We start from the raw sequence: 14181 nt of genomic DNA on the forward strand, positions 1-14181 counted from the left end.
AGAGAAGACAGAGAGAAGATGGAGAAAAGGAGAGGATAGAAAGAGAGAGATACGAGAGTGAGAGAGGAGAGAATGGGGAAGAGAGGCGTGAGAGAATGGAGAGAGGGGGTAGATAGAGAGAGTGAAAGGTAAAGAGAGAGAGGCACAGGGATAATCGCTAAGTACGTAATTACCTATAATCTGAGCTTCTCAAAGTAAGTTTTTCTGTTTTTCACTACAATATATCAGATGTAGCGTTATACATCTAACACGTTGAACCCTCATTTTTTCTTGCTGCGCTTTCCATTCAGTCCGCATCAAGAGCATTTTCACAATATCAGTGTCGGTCTAAGCTCCCAAAGATATTTATTGAATTTATTGATTTGCGGTCAGCATTGGCTTATTGCTTCCATCTGGAGAAAACAGCTGCATTAACAGCTGTGGCATGTTAATGCTCCATCGCATACTGCAAAACGATTGAGTCATTTGACTGGGATGTTCTTCCACATGCGGATTCTTCACCTATGGAACATGCACTTGCTAAACACCGCCTCAATTTATACGAAAACAAGAAAAATGAGGCTTGATGAATGGTTTGCTTCTAAAGGGGAGACTTTTTTTTGTGGCGTTCACAAATTGCCATAGAAATGGGAAACTAACCCCAGAGATCGGAGTTGGATTAACCATTTCCGCGAATGCAGTTCTGATCTAATGCTCGTATTTACCACCGTTGGGGGTTGCATTTTTACGGCTCCTACGCACAGTAGCCGCAGATGGGAACGTGATTTTTACGGGTTTTCACAGGAAAAAACAAACATTTCAACGCGAAACGCAATGCTCCCCGACGTTCCACTGTTTTGCTCTTTTTCGTCGACCCTCTTCCATCATTAGGCGTCATCATCTGCACAAAAACTATAAACCCAATTTTACGACGTCCCCTCCACACTCTGAAAGGGTGCGGTGGGCCTAAAACTACTGGACTCGGCAAAATTTAATTACTCTGCCATGGACACCCCCTCTTCGGAGGGATCCGCTGGAGAGTGTCTTTGCTTGGCCGGTTGCTGACACGGAATTAAAGAGAGGGGGAAAATTGGCGCGGCACCGAGGAAATGTCAGTTAACAACAGACAAAAAGCAGAATATAATCATACACAGAGCGGGGGGTCCACCGAAATGAGGGAAATTGTGGTGTTTTCCATTCATTAAGCACATCTAATGGAAAAAATATTATTCAAATTTATGCAAAACTGCCATTTGCCTGGGTAGCGGAAGACAGTTTGGCTTGGTCTGTGTCTACGTGGTATGAAGCATTAAAAAATTAAAACTTCATCAAAATCGAATCAGGAGAAAATGAGACACAGAAAACTACAACGAAAGCCACATAATAGCACAATGCGGAACTGGAAATAAGCGGTCCGTTTTCCATGTTCGACAGCAACAGAGAAAAAAGTGATGCTACAGAATCGCAGGTGAACCAAAAATGAGTGTTATCGGGCGTTTTAATTATAATAGTCATCAAACCATCAGTGAATACATAATACAGAGCACTGCTACACATTTGGCGGATGCCGTTTGCCCTGCTGTCCTTGACAGTGGTGGTGGTGGTTTTACGGCAAGTTTTGGGACAAACACACTCGGAACCGTGGTTTCGAAATGGCAGAAGAATGCAACTTGGCTGCATTGTATAGCGCCCGCGAAGTACTTACGTTATGCAACTTGTAGTACAGTCCACAGGCGTTACAAACTGGTTCTCCGCTTTGGTTCCTCCTCCACAGTGATGTGGTTGTGGTCTTGCAGTTTGCACACGAAGTGCCCGCCCGCCTGGCCGCGCTTTGCTGGGACTGTAACGAAACCGGGGCGAAAGAAAGAAGACAGAAGTTTAATTATTTTAGTCTGACGTGTTTTTTTTTTGTTCGTTTGGTAGAAATCTAGCAAACGGCTGAAGCGGGATGAGAGATTCCGCTTCTTGTACACACACTGAGTGGTTGTGTAGAGCTTGTTCCATGGGGTTTCGAATACCGGGCACCGTATGAAACAAGATCAATTTATGTTACCGAAGCCAAAGCGCTAAATCGCACGAATCAATAATCCAGCATCCGAACAGGGACCTGCATATCGGCCGGCCGTCCGTCCGACCGGAATCAACTTGTACACACGCTCGATAATATTTCTCACACATATCTCTTTCTTTCTTCATCCCTCCGAGTGCAGCTTCTTATGTTGCGCAGCTCATATCGATCTCGTGCTTCATGAATTTCACGCTTTTTCTCACACCGAGAGACAGAGAGACAGGGAAGCACCTATCGGTATCGTTCGCATATCAAGTAGTGAGGGCCGGTCTCGGGTAATACCGCTGGCAAAAATCGACCCCGAAAACAACGACCGATCCGCCGCTGTTGATGTGCGATTGCCATACTGCCGCCGCGTGCCTTCGGGAGAATCGTTGATGATTGGAACCGTGATTCCGAGGCGACGCAGCACGCAAAAAGGATCTCGTAATCCTTTCCCGCAAAAAGGGGGCTAAACCTTGTTAATACATCGTATGTCGGATCGCTTTTGTGTGCGGAATCGGGTTTTGGGCACGTTGTGTGCTACTTTGGCTTTGGCAAGCAGTGTGCGTGAAGGAGTCGTGTTTTTGTGTTTCCCAGGACTATCGATGAGTGGCGCTGCACACTTGACGTAATAGGACGTGGCTTGTTGAGCATGCTCTGGACCATTCGGTAGAAAGCAAGGTGGTGGGAGTGTAAACAAACAAATCGATGGGAATAAATAAGGCAGGGATAATACTCACGGTAACTGGTTTCCGTTTTGGCTTGATCAACGGTCGATTCTGGCCGTTCATCTTGTAGTAGAGCCCGCAGGCATTGCACAGATAGTGTCCGGTGGCATCCCGCCGCCACAGGGGCGTCGAGGTGGCACCACAGTTGACGCACTCTCGTCCTTCTGCGAATCAGAAAAGGAAAATAAAGTTCAGTAATAGATAAGTCATGTACCTTAAAAATGTAATATGTGTATCATTATTTTCATAACGTGATTTTATAATGTTTTATACTATACAAATGATATACCAGTGTTGGGGAGTAGCGCATTTTCTGTTATTTTTAGGGTCATGTAATGTAATAAATCGGGATGCCAAAACATGTGCTAAAAATTACTATTTGGGTGTAATGCTGAGATTGTACTTCAAAATTGAACTTAGAAATTCAATACAGATATCAATACAGATTTTCTGAGAAAAAGACCAAGATGAAAAGATTTCTTCAGACCAAAAACACATATTTTATTATATTATGGCAACCCTGCTGCAAATCATTTAAAAAAGATTATTTTGACGTAAGAAACGAAAAGTTTGGAAAATCTCCACAAAACTTTCGAGTGCAGTGAACAGTAAGCCGTTTTGAACGAAGATGACACTCAAACGCAACAACAACTCTCAGAGATCAATTAAATTTTTAACTCAAGAAACCATCTCCGTACGTTCGAAGGCCATGGGTAAGATCCAGAAGATCGGGGAAATGAGTTCCACACAGATTGAACGAAAGACAACAGTAAAACCGAAAAAAATCACATGTGAAATGATGTCCGCCAGGTACAAAAAGCAAGTCGTTTTTCCATCGGATTGTGACTGGCGATGAAAAGTGGATTTATCTCGATAATCCCAAACGTCAAAGATCTTGGGTAAGTCCTGGGGAACCATCCGCATTGGTTTCACTGCTCTTTGTTCGGTGGGATCAGGAGGGTTTGATCCACAGAGTACCAAAAAAAGGCAGCACAAAGTGATTTTGTGGCATGTTAATGCTCCATCACACAATGCAAAACAGGTCGAGGAAACGATTGGGTCATTTAGTTGGGATGTTCTACCACATGCGGCGCACTCACCAGACTCCACCTACTCGTGGTTCATTCGATCTAAGGTAGACAGATGCAAAGATTTGCGCTGAACATGAATCGTTTAGCGTTGCAATAAATAGGTACAAAAAATAAGAAAAAAACAGTGAATGTGAAAATTAAATTCAATTTTGCTTCGATTCGCTTCTTGTTGTAAGGATCGAAAATATCTGAAAGAACCATCGATACGTTTTGACGTAGGATTACATCTTTTTGGAACATATTGGGACAACAATAGAACAACTGAACATCGATCACTTCACGAAAATTAACCATTTTGAGTGCCGATTACTTAATCATTTCTTGATGAATTGATCAGATGTCGATCTATATTGCGATCGATTTAGACACTCTTTATAAATCTGTTTCGATATAGACAATTGTAAAATTGCCAATATTTAATATGATAAAACAGCGTTGAGAGCTTTAATTTTCCCATACATTTTTGTAGATCGCAACATGTTTCTATAACACAGACTAGGGAATCTGTATGGTTGTATGGTATGTGTTAGGAAAACGCATTGTGTTTTACGCACATGAGGAAGCCGGCCAGGTTAGGGATTCTGACAATTTGAACATTGAATACTATTCCATTGGAGGTAAAATTGCATGAAACAGAATTGACATTATATTGGGCGGTGGGACACACATTCGTGGCCGTTGATAAGCTGGCTAATGTTTTTGAAACCCTCAAACCCTCGATTCGAAAGTTTTACCAATGATAGGCCGACTAGGCCGAACGAAAATGTTCTTTTTTCGTTAGTGTGGTAATTGCAGCAAGCCAACACGGAAAATTCGATGTTTTCAATCATAATTTATAAGTTCTAGTTCGCACATAAATTCGTATCAAATTGCAATCGTATAAAATATCAATCAAAGGATGCATCATGTGCATCCGAAATCGTACGAAATGAAGAAACACGATTTTCGATGGATTATGTGAAGTTCGGTATAACGATCATCCTAGTATCGTGACATGCAGTATCATATACGCACATTTTAGTCATTTCATATAGCATTTTCGGGTCAAATCACATATCAGTGTAAAAAGCATCGTACATCGTCATATATGCGTATTCAATATGGTATATAGGTATATCGCCTCCACTTTTGCGTGTATGAATGCATATCGCCTCCAATTATGGCTATTCATACGGTTTATTGTTTGCTGGGATGATAGCTCTCATTGAAATCCGTCGTTCAAGTTAAACACGAAACCAAACAGCAAATTTTCAATCATTTGGACGACTTGATGACCAAACCTATTTTACTTTTGTTTGAACTATGCTTGCCATTGATTAATAAGATGAACAAAACATTCCAAACAGAAACACCCGAATTGAGTCAGATTCTTTCGATAACTTTCAGAACTATCTGCTGTAATGAATCGTCGAATGGTTGAACAACGAAAGCTCAAATAAAAATATAAGTAGAGACAGCACATATCCATTTAATTTAATTTAAATGAAAATATTTCGTCAGAATCTGTCCGTATACTGAGCACATGGCTTCATAGCAGCAGTAATATCCAGTTTTAGAATTGTTTATTTGCTACCCTTAATAAATTACAACCAGTACATTTTTGTGTGTGTTCCAAAATATGTTATAATAAGAAGGGTATTTACGTAGCGCAATGTAAAAAGGCATACCTCGGTAACGGTTTGAACTTCCATTACACCTCATGAAAACATTGTGTTTCCACTACATTGTATATGTTTACTTGTGCTACGTGGATACTATCAACAAATTCAGATATAATACAGATTTTCTGAAAAAAGTGGTAAGATAAAAAGATTTTTTAGATCAAAAATACAAATTTTATTATGGCAATCCTGATGGTAGGATCTAAAATTACGAAAAATTATTTAAGCCCCTTATCACGGGGCCTCAATAATAGTGGCTTTAAAATTTCTTTAGTTCCATGCGTTGGCTGATCGCTGCCTAGGGTGGAACTGAAAATCGAATCCCAGAGCAAAACAACTTATACCTCTGGTCCGTCATCGAAGAAAAAAAAACAAACCATGTAAGCTAACGTCTGAATTGCATACAATAATGTGGCTTGTTGGGGGTCTTCGTAGCCTAACTGGTGTCCGTTGCTAAGCAAACGATCGTGAGCTCAAAACTCGGGACCCTCAATCGACCTTCTTTGTGTGTTATTCCAGCTACAACGGTCACGCAACAATCATCATGTGACGGTGATTCAGCTTCTCTCTTCGTTCACACACGCTCTGCTGCCTGTATCAAGAAACACCATTGGTGCTATTAATAATACAACAATGGAAGCCTCATATCATCTGCCCCGCTTCGTATAGTTCAACTGTGAACAGTGGAACAATAGTGGAACCATACTTTCATAAGATACAAATGTACATGGGAGGTTTTCCACAATACATAGGAAGAATCGGAGAATGGAAGAAAAGGCAAACAGCGGTGTAATTTTGTTCGATGAGAGTATTGGATCGATTTTCATGCCAGCTGGCGAGAGTGCCTCTATATATGTGTGTGTGTGTCATAAATTGTTGTTTCTATGCATTACCAAAAGTAGATTGAAGTGGTTGAGAAATACACAGTAGTGATGCTGGGGGAAAGAATATATAATCGCCTGTGATTGAATGTATCACTTGCGAAACTGTACCGCGGCATTGTTATAAGGAAACAAATTCGAACATTCTGTCAGCTTACCTGAATGAATTGCTCTTGCATGAATTATCATTCCAACTGTTTCTACAAATCCACCCATCAACCCTTTTCAGGGCCACCAAAACACGGAAGAGTTATGTAAAATATTTCGATGCGTTATAAAGTAACATCCGAGTATAATTTATGGATTATTTCTTTGCGAAATGATGTTTCTGTACTTTTCGAGTTTTTGACGCGTACACAAACGAACAGAACATTTTAAATCACTTCGAAACACAATTTCAGTTCACGATTTTGTCAAACATGTGAAAAAAAAAAGATGTTTCCATCACATAGAACACATTCATTACTGAATAGTCGATTTTCATTAGAAGCCCAATTTTAGAAACGCACTCTGGTCATATCTGGTCAAATCATTTTTCTTTCAATTTTCCAATTTTTTATGCCGTCACAACACTCCTTGAAGTGGATTGTATATTGTGTCCAACTTTGAGCTCAATCGCTTCCGTACTTTTCGAGGTATTGACGCGTACACAAACGAACAGAACATTTTTATATAATGACAATAATTTCGTAGTCCTACATCAACAACGTGGTTGTGTCGATACATCCTTTCCAGTTTTTTTTTCAGTGAGTTTAGGATTGAGAAAAATACAAACTGTAAAATTGATAAAATTCATTTGAAAATTTTACAAATTCAAAATAACACTTTATGTTTATTATTGAGGGTCTCAGAAGGAAAGGGGCGTAAGTGATTTGATCGATTTCTCTTCATCAATCCGCCGCCGCGGATTCCGCGAGTAAAACCGCAGCGGAGGATCTACAGTGTATTGTGAATGAGACATGTCACACAGAGCGGGGCGGTTTTGGAAGCGATTTCAAATCGAGAGAAAAACCGTCGCGATATCCGCGGCGGCGAATTCGCCTAATGTGACATCAGCCTAACTCATTTGCAAAAACGTTCCAATTTGAGTTTGCTATAGAATCCGATAAATGAGGTTCTGGTTTATCTTCCACTAAGCTAAGTTATGACCAAAAGAGAGTCGATGTAGAGAAATCGATGATGTCACTCACATCCCTTTCATTTTGAGCCCCTCAATTGTTATCTGTGTGAGTAATTTAGTGTAAGATACGAAAATTATAGCATTAGGTAAATGTCAGATTTGGTTGGCCGTAGTCGAGGCAATCAAGTAGAAAGTAAAACGATAAAGTTATAAGCTTAGTCATCTAATTTTCCTCCATGATTCACTGTTATCTACTCTTAGTAGCTGAAATAAAACAAGAAGCTGGCATTAAGTGGGTGTGTGAACGAAGTCCACCGCTTCGGAATACGACTAAGTATTTTGTTGTGACGCTTGAGGAAGCAACAAAACCGGAAAAATATTGAAAATATCAACTGGAAAGATTTCCGGATAAATCATAATGGTTTCGTATTTGAAACTGAATCAGTATCAGAATGAATCCGTATTTTTAGCTTTACGTAATTTGTGCACCATGAGATCGTTGAGACCATAAATTTCGTCTTTTTTTTAATCAAAAGATTAAGTTGCTTGCAGAGCAACTTAAATAACTACAATTAATAGAGGTTTGCAAAGTAGGAGTAAATCATCTATTCGCGTCGACGACATTGAGCTTCGTTTACTAGTTTAGGGAGCGTCAAAGATAGTAAAAGATTTACAGGCGGAATGAACACGTTTTTAAAATTAAAATTATTAAATTATCTGTATCAAATCAGTAGTCTGTTTGAATGAAAAACACTTTTTTTTTGCAGGTGGTGAAAAAATCTCATAAGAAAACTGTTTTTGCAGACAACTTTATATTATAATGAAAAGTTTCAGTAAAAATGTCGGAAATAAATCGACAAATGGATAAACAAGAAATACTGGTTCAAATATTTGAATAATAGATTATATATATAAATATTTAAATATTTGAATAATAGATAGAATTTTCATTCAAATTTTAGCATTTCTATAGTGGCCTGGTGCCTTCAAATCTGATAGAGATTACATTAACGATTTTGGGACCCAGATTATGGCCCCTAATTGAAAGTTGCCATCAGTACTGCCACGGTAACACTGTCATCGCGAATCAATACTTCGATATGTTCGAATATAAAATTAAAGCCGACATAAAAATATCATGATATTTTTCTCGTTTTTTCTGCACATCGACAAAATCCATCGAAACTGTCGATAAGGTAGGGTGCAAGATTTAGTCTGGGTGAAATTTACATTGGACATTATCGACATCACTTGCTAATGGGAATTTCTGCATGGAAAGATGAATAAACTGTTGGGTTGTGCAACTTGTTTTGTGGGAACTATGAGAACATTTAAAAACATGCTATTCGCGGAAAGTGGTCACAATTTTAAAGCCTGGTGCAATTGAAAACATTCGATTGATAATTTTTTTGACAGTTTGACAGGAATAACCATTGCGAATGCGCCCTTCAAATTAGGTCAAATCCGGAGGTTCTTGGACAAAATGGTTTAAACCTAAACCAGCTAACGAGGCGTGAACGTAAGAGTATTTTTTATACAAGTGAACAAGTGATTTTGTTATGTATATTTTTTTACAAAGATCGCCCGATCTTGCGAACGACTGTTAGATAACAAGCAGTTCCCTACATGTTGGCAGAATGCAAAAAAGTGCTGAGTAAAGAGTACGATACACATAGGAAGAGATACATTGATGTAAGTGCTTACTAACAACAGTGACACACGATATAGACACGTTGTGCGAACAAAACAATACTACAAAATCAGAGAAAATATACTTTACATAATAACATTGAAACACAATACTTATGATGCGCAATTTCCGCAGATAGTGTGTTATGATACATTCAAAATTGTCCTTAACCATTGTGTTGCGAAATTAAAACAAAACAATAAATAATTAAAACCAAAGCAGAATGTTCGAAAACAAGCATAATAAGATAATTTTGGTCGAATCTTTGTACATACAACCGCCACTTTATACAGCATTTTCTGCAACAATTGAACGATTTACACAATTAAAAAAATAATATTAACGTAAGAAAGAAACAAATAAAAAAATACAATCCCACACCGTGTCCATATCTTACCGGCACTGGATTTCGCTTTGGCCCGCTGCGCCTTCATGTGGGAGCTGTTCATCAGGGGCGCCCGGGAGCTCTGCTGGTACGATCCACCGTTGCCTATGCTCCCGCTGCCACCACCACCACCACCAACCCCGTGGCCGTGACCGGTCTGGTGGAACCCGTAGCCGGTGTGATCGTACCCGCTGGCTAGCCCACTGTGGCCCTGATCGAACATATTGAATGAGTTGGCGGAATTTTGGTAGGCCCCGCCTGCACTACTACTGCTCCCGCCATGACTGGCGGCACTGGATGCGGAACTGTTGTTGTTGGTGGTGCTGTTGTTGGTCGTACCTTCCCGATGTTTTGGCTGGTTCTGGTCCACATCCGCTCCGTTCCGATCGGCGAGGGAACCTCCCGTTAGGCATGGCTTCACGTCGATTCCACAATTGTCCGCCGAGTGGGATGAGATGCCGGCGTGGTTGTTGTTGTTGTTGTTGCTGGACGATGACGCGGCGCTCAGCGCACTGGACGCCGTCTGGCTGTGGTGCATGAAACTGTTGAGGGTGGTTTGGTATTCTGTGGGGGTAGTTTGTACTGAATCCGGGGTCGAATCCTTCGGTGGGGTTGGCGGGAACGAAAACAAATGCTGACCTGCCGCGGCTTGACTGCCCTGCAGCTGGTTCTGCTTGCTCTCCTGTGGATCCTGGGGGCAGCTGAAGGGACTGCTCCAGCTTCCGCTGGCCGCAAAGGGTTTGGTGGATTCGTTGAACCAGGATAGCGGGCTGGGGAAGTGCGGGCGGCACACCTGGGGCGTCATGTGTGGTGACATCCGCGAGGCTGCAATCAGAGAAGAACAAACAATAGATTAGAAGGCGATCAACGGGAGCAGTGATTTTGGGGGTGGGGTCTAGGTTACGATCGGCGACAAACAACACGCACGATTTTAAACCGAGGATCATAAAGCAAGCAACACGACACTTTTGGATATTCTCAGAATCGGATGAAAGCTCCAGGCAATTACCTGTCGGAGCTATGAATATTTGGCTAATTTTTATGACCTCCTGATTTCGATAAGAGCATCGTAGAGGACAATAAAGCGTTGGATAAAACATAAACCCGAACAGGGTTTCGGATGACAGCAATTGGATCGGTGGTTGGATAGATTGATTATTTACCCGATAGCGCGTCGATGTCATCCCCCAATAATAATAATAATAAACTCTTCGATGAACTCCACGAGTTGAAGCATAGAGAGTAGTTTTTAGTACAACATGGCTCCCGGGGAGAGATCATAAAATAATCAGAAAACAAATTGGGTGTTACGTTTTAGGGCGGGCGGTGTGCGGCTTCTGGCAGCTTCTCCCCAAATCTTTCTCTTATTTTTAGGAGTCTACGTCTCGGAGTTTCATATTCTGTGAAGAGTGCTATGACAGGCAGTCGTAAATTTTTGTCTAGGTAGCAGCTGGCTTCGTTGATTGATCGCTGGGATTCGAAAAACTGCTCAAAACGGTTGAAAGAAATTGCCAATAAAAATGCGAATGCGATGCTGTATCGTTAATAACATGTTGATCGTGAGGTAGATGATTGTTAGATTCAAAAACACGACAAAAATGAAACCATTTTATAGTTGTTTTTAATACGACTTCAAATGTAATCGTCGTAAGGGGCAAACTTATTTTTTGACATAAAATTTCCCGTTCTACTGTTTGTGGTTCGGTTTTTTGGCTGCCATATCACAACTGCTGGCATGAGCCGTGTCCCAATGTTATTTTTCAGAAATATATAGTATGTATAGTATCAATCATGCTCTCGAGTTCAGATTTTCTACACTGAGATAAATAATAAGTAACGAGTTTTTCGGTAAATGCTACCAATCTATAGTCATTCTCTACCGTACTAATTATTGGTATATCATACGAGGAGAAATGGGTACACATATATGCCAAGCAGAATCATGATTCGTAAGCCCAATATCGGCAACATTTTTCCGGCGTAACGCACGAAATGCTCGTTTTAGAATTATATCGAAACTTTTCCCTCCCTTCCCTTTTTAAAGGAATTGGATAGAATAGGCACCTAAATATAACTATAGGATATGTAGAAAAATAATAAAGTCATAACAATATCATTATAATGTTTATACTATACTTTCCCTTAATTTATAGTATGGATGGTTTGTACTGCAGCTTTTCGCGAAACCCATATAATATGAATTTGACATGTGTTATTGTTTTCAAATTAAAAAAAAATTGTTAGATCAAGTAAAAGTTGTCTACAAAATAAGTTTGAACTTCATTGAATAATTTATCCGCAAGTTGGGGCCAGCAAGAAACTCAAACACGTCGCTTTGGGCGACGAACGTGTTAATCACGTTATCGAGCAGTTTTGTGACGATATTCTATCAGTGATTTTATGGACATGAAGCGATAAATTCGAGACTCTCCAAGTGTTGCTCAAATAAAACCGATCCTTAAATCTAGTTCCACAGTAATGTCCAAGTGGTGGGAAACGTTATTTTGATCTGCTCGAATGGTATGATTAAATAATAGTTTATTTTGCTATTTCATGAGCTACATATAAATACCATATAAATGCTTCAAAGAAAATTCTATTTCTTAAGCAATGGAATGGGTAAATTTTTTTTAGATAAATTATAGTCGATCTTCCTCAAGTAAAACCAGCTCAAAGGATCCAGTTTTCTTCCAGTTTTTTAAGAACAATCTTCCAGTTTTTGAAAAATATTAATGGCAACCCTGTTCGGACGCAATGACAAAGAAAATCGTATACAAGTTTTGCATAGACCGTTAAGTTTACTGAGTGTTTTGTTTTTATTTCCGTTTAATGGGGGTATTTTAGTCTAGAAATTTAAATAAAAATCTTCATATTCCTGAAATTTAGACATAATTAGAAAGGGTGGAATCGTGTGTGCCAAGGTGCCATTTTTTAACTCCCTCACTTCATCAGCTTGTAAGTATTCTTATTTATTTTATTAAAGAAACAAATAATGAGATAATGGATAATAAACAAATTCTTTGTTTTATTTGTTCAGAGTTCGAAAAAAAGTTCGAAATTCGTGCTTCTGCCCTTTAAGTGTAACTTTTTTTTTATTACAACCAACGTTTTTTTGCGACTTCTCACAATGTTATTGGTTCAAAAAGTTACATTGGACTTCCGTACGAAGCACAGCAAGTAGAAATATAAAAATATGCAACTTGACAACGGATAAAAACTGGTTGACCATTGTTGCCAAAATTCTTCAACTTCCAGATTGAACTTTGGATCGTAGAGCTGGTATGTTCGCCGTCGTATGTTCAAAGAGTCGAGCGGTGGAATGGACTAAGGGCGAGCAAAGCAAAAAAAAAAACAAAAAAAAAGCGGTGGAGGCTTTGATTAGCTTCCAGATTTAGTTAAATGCAGTTTAAATCCAATTAGAAAACGTTGACCAACTCCAAGGTCAACGTCTACAATATTCAAATTTACGAACTTTGCATCGATGATCCTCCATCAAACAATTTGCTCCGTTGAATGTAATGCCAAGCAGTCGAACATGAGCCTTAAAACACCGGCAGCTAATGCTAATTTTGGTAGTCCGTCATGTGTTGTACAAAAGCTGCTTTGCAGTTGAATAAACGTTTTCAAATCGGTTCTCTGGCATATTACTCAGGTAAACATCGATGGTTGAACAAAAGCTTCAATTTGGTCTAAATAAGTTTTCATACAACGTATAGTTCAGCATATTTACTTAGCGATCACTCAATACTATTGTTTGACCGTTATTTAACTGATTAATTTTATTACAGTTAATGCTCGGTTTGTGTCGGTAGGGTAGAGTGTAAAAATTCGAATAAAAGATATATTTCAGGCTTAAAATGCGTCTGTTCAGCTTTGATTTGTTGTACAAATGAAGCACCCTCAAAACTATCCACTGGCGTATTATCTAGCTAAATGAAAATGGTCCAACAAAAGCTTCAATTTGGTCTGAATAACCAAATTGAAGCTTTTAAGTTGATCGACCATTATTCAACTGACTAGTTTAATAATAGCTAATGATTGTTTGTGGGGATCAGTTGCGCCCCCAGAACATCTATTTTGCAAAATATCTCAGAACTTCCAAAGGTTTCAAGAGGAGATGGAGGTGTAGCGTTACTGAGGACGACTAACGACGAAAGGTTTAAGAATTTGATAAGAATATTTATCTATATTTTTTGTACCAACCATTTGTAATTAATTAATGAAACAGAATTTATTATTACAATGTATTATCATCGAACGCTCCATGCAGAGTATTCAGAGAAAGTGCCGCAAGCAAATTCTGAAGTACCCTTCTGTTGATGACATACAGCTGTCTCTCAGAGCACCTCACTTTTGCGTTACCGAGCCCAAGAGGAGAAAGTCTCCCGATCTGAGATCCTGAAACCTGTCAGAAGAGTACAAAGTAACACAAAAAATGTATGCAAAACCTACACTCTCCGAATTCCTCCTCCTGCGCATCGAACCCATTAGAGGCATTCAGACCTTCTGACGGCGGGGGTAGAGATCTCTTCATCATGTTCCGAAGCTTGATGTCTTAATTGAAGCTAATTACCACTTACCGGCGTGAGCGGCGGT

At 39.6% G+C, this 14181-nt stretch overlaps 1 protein-coding gene across 2 annotated transcripts in view; it reads right to left on the reverse strand.

The window, feature by feature from the left end:
* Positions 1–766: 766 nt before the first annotated feature.
* Positions 767–14181, reverse strand: part of LOC129762949 (GATA-binding factor C-like) — a 39427-nt gene continuing 26012 nt past the window's right edge. The window contains exons 2-4 of one of the 2 annotated variants that reach the window (XM_055761582.1): positions 9598–10410; positions 2770–2921; positions 767–1819 (exon numbers count right to left, since the gene is read on the reverse strand). In XM_055761582.1, the coding sequence (XP_055617557.1) occupies positions 1586–1819; positions 2770–2921; positions 9598–10410 (1199 nt within the window). In that variant the 3' untranslated portion in view covers positions 767–1585. The other variant, XM_055761583.1, reaches the window with a different exon arrangement.

Source organism: Toxorhynchites rutilus, chromosome 1 (genome assembly GCF_029784135.1).
Source record: "Toxorhynchites rutilus septentrionalis strain SRP chromosome 1, ASM2978413v1, whole genome shotgun sequence".
Taxonomy (NCBI): domain Eukaryota; kingdom Metazoa; phylum Arthropoda; class Insecta; order Diptera; family Culicidae; genus Toxorhynchites; species Toxorhynchites rutilus.